This window comes from Triticum urartu, chromosome 5A (genome assembly GCF_056163025.1).
Source record: "Triticum urartu cultivar PI428250 chromosome 5A, HENAU_Tu73, whole genome shotgun sequence".
In the NCBI taxonomy this organism is placed as follows: Eukaryota; Viridiplantae; Streptophyta; class Magnoliopsida; order Poales; family Poaceae; genus Triticum; species Triticum urartu.
The window spans coordinates 608,548,841-608,559,260 of record NC_141877.1 but is presented as its reverse complement, the minus strand read 5'-3'; the positions used below and the strand labels follow the sequence as shown (position 1 = coordinate 608,559,260).

At 44.0% G+C, this 10,420-nt stretch overlaps 1 protein-coding gene across 1 annotated transcript; it reads right to left on the bottom strand.

Moving 5' to 3' along the window:
* Positions 1–7,260: 7,260 nt before the first annotated feature.
* On the bottom strand, positions 7,261–7,774 carry LOC147973313 (uncharacterized). Its single transcript, XM_087524954.1, has 3 exons — positions 7,631–7,774; positions 7,491–7,556; positions 7,261–7,398 (listed from the first exon to the last, which is right to left on the bottom strand). The coding sequence occupies exons 1-3, from the start codon at positions 7,772–7,774 to the stop codon at positions 7,261–7,263; spliced, it is 348 nt and encodes a 115-aa protein (XP_087381080.1).
* Positions 7,775–10,420: the final 2,646 nt, after the last annotated feature.

Here is a 10,420-nt window from a genome sequence, read left to right as displayed (position 1 = left end):
CATACTGCCTACCAGCATGTCATACTTTGGTTCGGCGGCATTGTTGGACGAGACGACCCGGACCAACATTACGCGTACGCTTACGCGAGACCGGTTCCCCCGACGTGCTTTGCACATAGGTGGCTTGCGGGCGACTGTCTCTCCAACTTTAGTTGAACCGAGTATGGCTACGCCTGGTCCTTGCGAAGATTAAAACGGAGTCAAATTGACAAACTATCGTTGTGGTTTTGATGCGTAGGTAAGATTGGTTCTTGCTTAAGCCCGTAGCAGCCACGTAAAACTTGCAACAACAAAGTAGAGGATGTCTAACTTGTTTTTGCAGGGCATGTTGTGATGTGATATGGCCAAGACATGATGCTGAATTTTATTGTATGAGATGATCATGTTTTGTAACCGAGTTATCGGCAACTGGCAGGAGCCTTATGGTTGTCGTTTTATTGTATGCAATGCAATCGTGATGTAATGCTTTACTTTTATCACTAAGCGGTAGCGATAGTCGTAGAAGCACAAGCTTGGCGAGACGACAACAATGCTATGATGGAGATCAAGGTGTCACGCCGGTGACGATGGTGATCACGACGGTGCTTCGGAGATGGAGATCACAAGCACAAGATGATGATGGCCATATCATATCACTTATATTGATTGCATGTGATGTTTATCCTTTTATGCATCTTATCTTGCTTTGATTGACGGTAGCATTATAAGATGATCTCTCACTAAATTATCAAGAAGTGTTCTCCCTGAGTATGCACCGTTGCGGAAGTTCTTCGTGCTGAGACACCACGTGATGATCGGGTGTGACAGGTTCTACGTTCAAATACAACGGGTGCAAAACAGTCGCACACGCGGAATACTCACGTTATACTTGACGAGCCAAGCATATACAGATATGGCCTCGGAACACGGAGACCGAAAGGTCGAGCGTGAATCATATAGTAGATATGATCAACATAACGATGTTCACCATTGAAAACTACTCCATCTCACGTGATGATCGGTTATGGTTTAGTTGATTTGGATCACGTAATCACTTAGAGGATTAGAGGGATGTCTATCTAAGTGGGAGTTCTTTAATTAATTTGATTAACTGAACTTAAATTTATCATGAAACTTAGTACCTGATTAGTATCTTGCTTGTTTATGTTTGATTGTAGATAGATGGCTCGTGCTGTTGTTCCGTTGAATTTTAATGCGTTCCTTGAGAAAGCAAAGTTGAAAGATGATGGTAGCAATTACACGGACTGGGTCCGTAACTTGAGGATTATCCTCATTGCTGCACAGAAGAATTACGTCCTGGAAGCACCGCTGGGTGCCAGGCCTGCTGCAGGAGCAATGCCGGATGTTATGAACGTCTGGCAGAGCAAAGCTGATGACTACTCGATAGTTCAGTGTGCCATGCTTTACGGCTTAGAATCGGGACTTCAACGACGTTTTGAACGTCATGGAGCATATGAGATGTTCTAGGAGTTGAAGTTAATATTTCAAGCAAATGCCCGGATTGAGAGATATGAAGTCTCCAATAAGTTCTATAGCTGCAAGATGGAGGAGAACAGTTCTGTCAGTGAGCATATACTCAAAATGTCTGGGTATAATAATCACTTGATTCAATTGGGAGTTAATCTTCCAGATGATTGCGTCATTGACAGAATTCTTCAATCACTGCCACCAAGCTACAAGAGCTTCGTGATGAACTATAATATGCAAGGGATGAACAAGACCATTCCCGAGCTCTTCGCGATGCTGAAAGCTGCGGAGGTAGAAATCAAGAAGGAGCATCAAGTGTTGATGGTCAACAAGACCACTAGTTTCAAGAAAAAGGGCAAAGGGAAGAAGAAGGGGAACTTCAAAAAGAACGGCAAGCAAGTTGCTACTCAGGAGAAGAAACCCAAACCTGGACCTAAGCCTGAAACTGAGTGCTTCTATTGCAAGCAGACTGGTCACTGGAAGCGGAACACTGCCCCAAGTATTTGGCGGATAAGAAGGATGGCAAGGTGAACAAAGGTATATGTGATATACATGTTATTGATGTGTACCTTACTAATGCTCGCAGTAGCACCTAGGTATTTGATACTAGTTCTGTTGCTAATATTTGCAACTCAAAACAGGGACTACGGATCAAGCGAAGATTGGTTAAGGACGAGGTGACGATGCGCGTGGGAAACGGTTCCAAAGTCGATGTGATCGCAGTCGGCACGCTACCTCTACATCTACCTTCGGGATTAGTATTAGACCTAAATAATTGTTATTTGGTGCCAGCGTTAAGCATGAACATTATATCTGGATCTTGTTTGATGCGAGACGGTTATTCATTTAAATCAGAGAATAATGGTTGTTCTATTTATACGAGTAATATCTTTTATGGTCATGCACCCTTGAAGAGTGGTCTATTCTTGTTGAATCTCGATAGTAGTAACACACATATTCAAAATGTTGAAGCCAAAAGATGCAGAGTTGATAATGAGAGTGCAACTTATTTGTGGCACTGCCGTTTAGGTCATATCGGTGAAAAGCGCATGAAGAAACTCCATTCTGATGGCCTTTTGGAACCACTTGATTATGAATCACTTGGTACTTGCGAACCGTGCCTCATGGGCAAGATGACCAAAACGCCGTTCTCCGATACTATGGAGAGAGCAACAGATTTGTTGGAAATCATACATACAGATGTATGTGGTCCGATGAATATTGAGGCTCGTGGCGGATATCGTTATTTTCTCACCTTCACAGATGATTTAAGCAGATATGGGTATATCTACTTAATGAAACATAAGTCTGAAACATTTGAAAAGTTCAAGGAATTTCAGAGTGAAGTTGAAAATCATCGTAACAAGAAAATAAAGTTTCTACGATCTGATCGTGGAGGAGAATATTTGAGTTACGAGTTTGGTGTACATTTGAAAAATTGTGGAATAGTTTCGCAACTCACGCCACCCGGAACACCTCAGCGTAATGGTGTGTCCGAACGTCGTAATCATACTTTACTGGATATGGTGCGATCTATGATGTCTCTTACTGATTTACCGCTATCGTTTTGGGGATATGCTCTGGAGACGGCCGCATTCACGTTAAATAGGGCACCATCAAAATCCGTTGAGACGACGCCTTATGAACTGTGGTTTGTCAAGAAACCAAAGTTGTCGTTTCTGAAAGTTTGGGGCTGCGATGCTTATGTGAAAAAGCTTCAACCTGATAAGCTCGAACCCAAATCGGAGAAATGTGTCTTCATAGGATATCCAAAGGAAACTATTGGATACACCTTCTATCACAGATCCGAAGGCAAGACTTTTGTTGCTAAATTCGGAAACTTTCTGGAGAAGGAGTTTCTCTCGAAAGAAGTGAGTGGGAGGAAAGTAGAACTTGACGAGGTAACTATACCTGCTCCCTTATTGGAAAGTAGTACATCACAGAAAACTGTTTCTGTGACACCTACACCAGTTAGTGAGGAAGTCAATGATAATGATCATGAAACTTCAGAACAAGATACTACTGAACCTCGTAGATCAACCGGAGTAAGATCCGCGCCAGAGTGGTATGGTAATCCCGTTCTGGAAGTCATGATGCTAGATCATGATGAACCTACGAACTATGAAGAAGCAATGGTGAGCCCAGATTCCGCAAAGTGGCTTGAAGCCATGAAATCTGAGATGGGATCCATGTATGAGAACAAAGTATGGACTTTGGTTGACTTGCCCGATGATCGGCAAGCAATTGAGAATAAATGGATCTTCAAGAAGAAGACTGACGCTGACGGTAATATTACTGTCTACAAAGCTCGACTTGTTGCAAAAGGTTTTCGGCAAGTTCAAGGGATTGACTACGATGAGACCTTCTCACCCGTAGCGATGCTTAAGTCTGTCCGAATCATGTTAGCAATTGCCGCATTTTATGATTATGAAATTTGGCAGATGGATGTCAAAACTGCATTCCTGAATGGATTTCTGGAAGAAGAGTTGTATATGATGCAACCAGAAGGTTTTGTCGATCCAAAGGGAGCTAACAAAGTGTGCAAGCTCCAGCGATCCATTTATGGACTGGTGCAAGCCTCTCGGAGTTGGAATAAACGTTTTGATAGTGTGATCAAAGCATTTGGTTTTATACAGACTTTTGGAGAAGCCTGTATTTACAAGAAAGTGAGTGGGAGCTCTGTAGCATTTCTGATATTATATGTGGATGACATATTATTAATTGGAAATGATATAGAATTTCTGGATAGCATAAAGTGATACTTGAATAAGAGTTTTTCAATGAAAGACCTCGGTGAAGCTGCTTACATATTAGGCATTAAGATCTATAGAGATAGATCAAAACGCTTAATTGGACTTTCACAAACAACATACCTTGACAAAATTTTGAAGAAGATCAAAATGGATCAAGCAAAGAAAGGATTCTTGCCTGTGTTACAAGGTGTGAAATTGAGTAAGACTCAATGCCCGACCACTGCAGAAGATAGAGAGAATATGAAAGATGTTCCCTATGCATCAGCGATAGGATCTATCATGTATGCAATGCTGTGTACCAGACCTGATGTGTGCCTTGCTATAAGTCTAGCAGGGAGGTACCAAAGTAATCCAGGAGTGGATCACTGGACAGCGGTCAAGAACATCCTGAAATACCTGAAAAGGACTAAGGATATGCTTCTCGTATATGGAGGTGACAAAGAGCTCGTCGTAAATGGTTATGTTGATGCAAGCTTTGACACTGATCCGGACGATTCTAAATCGCAAACCGGATACGTGTTTACATTAAACGGTGGAGCTGTCAGTTGATGCAGTTCTAAACAAAGCGTTGTAGCGGGATCTACATGTGAAGCGGAGTACATAGCTGCTTCGGAAGCAGCAAATGAAGGAGTCTGGATGAAGGAGTTCATATCCGATCTAGGTGTCATACCTAGTGCATCGGCTCCAATAAAAATCTTTTGTGACAATACTGGTGCAATTGCCTTGGCAAAGGAATCCAGATTTCACAAGAGAACCAAGCACATCAAGAGACGCTTTAATTCCATCCGGGATCTAGTCCAGGTGGGAGACATAGAGATTTGCAAGATACATACGGATCTGAATGTTGCAGACCCATTGACTAAGCCTCTTCCACGCGCAAAACATGATCAGCACCAAGGCTCCATGGGTGTTAGAATTATTACGGTGTAATCTAGATTATTGACTCTAGTGCAAGTGGGAGACTGAAGGAAATATGCCCTAGAGGCAATAATAAAGTTATTATTTATTTCCTTATAATCATGATAAATGTTTATTATTCATGCTAGAATTGTATTAACTGGAAACATAATACATGTGTGAATACGTAGACAAACAAAGTGTCACTAGTATGCCTCTACTTGACTAGCTCATTAATCAAAGATGGTTATGTTTCCTAACCATGAACAATGAGTTGTTATTTGATTAACAGGATCACATCATTAAGAGAATGATCTGATTGACATGACCCATTCCATTAGCTTAGCACCCGATAGTTTAGTATGTTGCTATTGCTTTCTTCATGACTTATACATGTTCCTATAACTATGAGATTATGCAACTCCCGTTTACCGGAGGAACACTTTGGGTACTACCAAACGTCACAACGTAACTGGGTGATTATAAAGGAGTACTACAGGTGTCTCCAAAGGTACATGTTGGGTTGGCGTATTTCGAGATTAGGTTTTGTCACTCCGATTGTCGGAGAGGTATCTCTGGGCCCTCTCGGTAATGCACATCACTTAAACCTTGCAAGCATTGCAACTAAATGAGTTAGTTGCGGGATGATGTATTACAGAACGAGTAAAGAGACTTGCCGGTAACGAGATTGAACTAGGTATTGGAATACCAATGATCGAATCTCGGGCAAGTAACATACCGATGACAAAGGGAACAACGTATGTTGTTATGCGGTCTGACCGATAAAGATCTTCGTAGAATATGTAGGAGCCAATATGGGCATCCAGGTCCCGCTATTGGTTATTGACCAGAGACGTGTCTCGGTCATGTCTACATTGTTCTCGAACCCGTAGGGTCCGCACGCTTAAGGTTACGATGACAGTTATATTATGAGTTTATGCATTTTGATGTACCGAAGGTTGTTCGGAGTCCCAGATGTGATCACGGACATGACGAGGAGTCTCGAAATGGTCGATACATAAAGATTGATATATTGGAAGCCTATGTTTGGATATCGGAAGTGTTCCGGGTGAAATCAGGATTTTACCGGAGTACCGGGAGGTTACCGGAACCCCCCGGGAGCTATATGGGCCTTAGTGGGCCTTAGTGGAAAAGAGAAGGGGCTGCCCAATATGGGCTGCGCGCCTCCCTCCCTCCCCTAGTCCTATTAGGACAAGGAGAGGTGGTCGGCCCCCCCTCTCTCTTTTCCCCCTCCGTGAATCCTATTCCAACTAGGATTGGGGGGAATCCTACTCCCAGAGGGAGTAGGACTCTCCTGGCGCGCCCTATGTGGCCGGCCAGTCTCCCCCCTTTGGTCCTTTATATACTGAGGCAGAGGCACCCCAGAAACACATAAGTTGATCCACGTGATCTATTCCTTAGCCGTGTGCGGCGCCCCCAGCCACCATAGTCCTCGATAATACTGTAGCAGAAGTTTAGGCGAAGCCCTGCTGCTGTAGTGCATCAAGATCGTCACCACGCCGTCGTGCTGACGGAACTCCTCCCCGACACTTTGCTGGATCGGAGTCCGGGGATCGTCATCGAGCTGAACGTGTGCTCGAACTCGGAGGTGCCGTAGTTTCGGTGCTTGATCGGTTGGATCGTGAAGACGTACGACTACATCAACCAAACGCTTCCGTTGTCGATCTATAGGTATGTAGATCACACTCTCCTCTCGTTGCTATGCATCACATGATCTTGCGTGTGCGTAGGAAATTTTTTGAAATTACTACGAAACCCAACAATGCTCGATGTGATTCATGTATGCCTGTCCCCATAGGTCTGTGTCGCTTTGGGTCCACGACTAGCCATGTCGGCCCGGGTTCTCTGTCATATGGATGCTAGCGACACTATCATATACGTGAGCCAAAAGGCGCAAACGGTCCCGGGCCATGGTAAGGCGACACCCGTGGGAATACCGTGCGTGAGGCCGCAAAGTGATATGAGGTGTTACCGGCTAGATCGATGTGACTTGGAATCGGGGTCCTGACACAGTATCTTGGATATTCTTTGCCCCATCATCTTGTGTCACCTACACAATCAAACCACATTCATGAAAATAGTTTTCTATGGTTTAACATTACTTACTTCCATAGAACATTGATTACACACATACCTCACTCATGATGACCGATGACTGGGACTCCCCAGAATCAGGTGCATCTAATGATTCGTCGTTAAGGCCTGTCTCCGCGTCGGATTCACCATAATAGTCATACGCATTATGACATTCGAAAATGAACTGAAAATACAACACAAATACAAAATTACTTATCATATAATATTTCAGAACAAATTCAATTTGCATGCCAACAAAAATTTGCACTTACGTACCTGACTAATGTATTCTTCATTCGAGAGCTCCGAGTTGTTATCCTGATCATCATCAAGCTCATCGATCTATAAATTTTCAACACAAAGATTTAATGTTGTAGGATGCCACCAAAAAATTACAGCATGACAATGCCACTCACATTAAGATCGTCCCATTCGTTCCCATTCTCTGACCGATCTTCACGATCTGAATTTTCATCATCTGACCAATCGTCTATCCAGTCTTTCATCAGTTCTCCAAACTCCATGTCTACCATGATATCAGTTAACTCCTCGTCCGCCATTTCCTACAACCAATAATATGTATCATCACATGTGCAAACATTATCAATGATGAAATATACAACACATAGCACACGATCACGGATGTTATGTAAACAACCGCAACCGAGGCCGTTCAGATCTGCCAAACTTAGTAAGGAAGATGGCCACGGCACCCGTCGTGATCACTTTCAATCGCGAGGAACTGCACGATCTCAAAACCTAGCTTGATCTGTGATTACCTCTACCGCCGGATACCTAGGTTAGCCACCACATCAAATAACGATATCGATGGTGCGCACAGCCGACGGCAACCGACGCTACGTGAACCCAGATCACGAGGAACTGCACTACCGGAACAAGATCCACGATCGCATGTGCCGCCGGGTAGCTAGGTTACCCGCCCCGCTAGGTTAACCACTACCACTGGTGGCGGCAGTTCGTTCGATGTTGCCGCGAGCGAGACTAGAGGGGGGACACGGGATGCGGTACCTGTGCACGCTCGTTGGAGATTCACGACGTTGTCGTGCCCGCTGTCCGACGAGATCGCCGGCGACGAGATAGCCGCCGCTGGAGACATACTACGTGACTTATGGAGCTGCGTCAATGCTCGCGAGATTGATGGAGCTGCGTGAATGATTGGATTCGGTAGGTCTTACGTGGACGTCGGGTCGTGTGATGTTTTTTCCAGACCAGGGTACTGTACGTATACGGTCTGGGTTATACAGGGCTAGACATGGCTTGGATCTGGGCTACGGCGGGCCAGGAAAAAAACAAACTCATGAGGACAAAAATACCCCTCTGAAATTAGGTTAGGGGGAGCACGGGAGCAGGCCTCGACGAAGATGGGGAGGGGTGTCGGCACACCGGTTAAGCATGGGGAGAGACGACGACGGGGGCGTCATGGCCGTGCTCGTCCTCCTCTTCTGGCCGCGGTTCAAGGAGACGACAGCGGGATGGGAGTCAGTGGGGCAGGTAGGATGGGGCAGGGGCGCTTCGGTGGATTTTCTGAGACCATGGTTTGGGATGGCTGGGACGCCGGGTAAATTTTGAGTTAGAACTGATTTCGAGGTGGGATTAGGTGGGAGGTTAGCGGTAGTTGAGCATGGGATTATGTGGTGGCCGTTTGAACCTTTCGTTTGCTTGCTAGCAGACTTTTCGTCTGCCACATTAAATTGCTAAACACACTTTTTGAAAGGATTAGTTGTTATATGAATGGTTTGATCCAAATTAATGGGTCTAATTGTGCGGCTCTAATTATTTGGTGTTGTTGTGTGTATGTTAGACAGGGTGCATATAGAGAAGATAATGTTTGTTGTTTTAATAGTAGTAGAGATAAAAATGACAGGTCACATTTCTCACGTAGAAAACATAGGATGTTACTGTGTCACGTCATGGACCAAATTTCCTGAGTGGAGCATAGGAATTTCAGTAACTTGTTCTTTTCAGCATGGCCATAGGGGTGTGCGGGTGTGTCTCTGCCGAATTATGTTGGATTTGGTCGGTATTTGTCTTCGGTGAATATGGTCTTCGTTTATTTGCATTCCTGTGCCTATGGATTGGACTCTTCTGGAATACGCTTCTCTTCATCGACCACGGTTGGTGTTCTTTGGGGCCTTAACATGATGACTTTTCGCTTGTCTACTACAATAAAGTTTGTTCGCTTTCTGTAAGGAATGGGCGATAACGGCTGCTAATGTCGATCTTTCTATGAGATAACATCAATTTTTGTTGAAGTAAACAAATTTGATGACCCGGCTGATCCAAACACTTGATAGAATGCCTTAACAATCGCTAAACCAACCCTGACCGGTAAGGTTATTGACTGTGTTGAAAACACAATCAATTTGGTGATGAAGATCAATCTTTGCATGCAAGCAAGCAAGAATTTAAGAGATACGACCTGAATTTGGGTATAAGATGCAATAATTGATTAACACTGTGTGGTTTCAGTGACACTTATAAAGGAGGTCTTGTTCACTCTTCTATCCATGGAAAATTCAGTAGCAGCGCTCAAACTCAATTAAACAAAGTTTAAATCCTAACTCGGCGTGGGAGTGTATTTGGGTGTGTACTAGAGTGGATGAGGCTGAGCGATGGGCCTTCCTCGCCGGTCTAAACATGGGTATTACCTTTAATATGCCTATTATTTTAGAGAATGATTGCCTGTTTCTGGTTTCCTTCCTCGCAAATGACAGTATGGATAGGCCCTCCCTCGTTGATCTTAAGAAGAAAGCTTTAGCGATCATTAAACTTCTTCAGAATTTTAAGTTGGCTATGCTCAGTAGACGGCAAATGAGGTGGCGCATTAGATTGCTAAGTTTAGCTTTGATAGCAGAGTGAGTGGTGTTTTTGTAATATTTTTCTGCACTGTGTGGTCAATATTGTTATGAACGATTGTAACAATCGTTTATTAAGGTAGTATATGTGTGAGTTTCAGGAAAAAAATGACCTAACTCAACGCTTTATGGGGGGAGGGGTAAGGAGTACAAAAGGGGGCTTTGGCACGCACAAAGAGAGGGGGGAGTCAAATCCCACCTTCAGCGTCCATTCTAAATATAGACTCGAAAAGCTACTTGACTTTTATTCTGCAATTATATGGACCCAGCCCAAATTTGAGGTCGCGCAATACTTATAGATGACTTCAAAGTTGGAAGCACCATCCACGT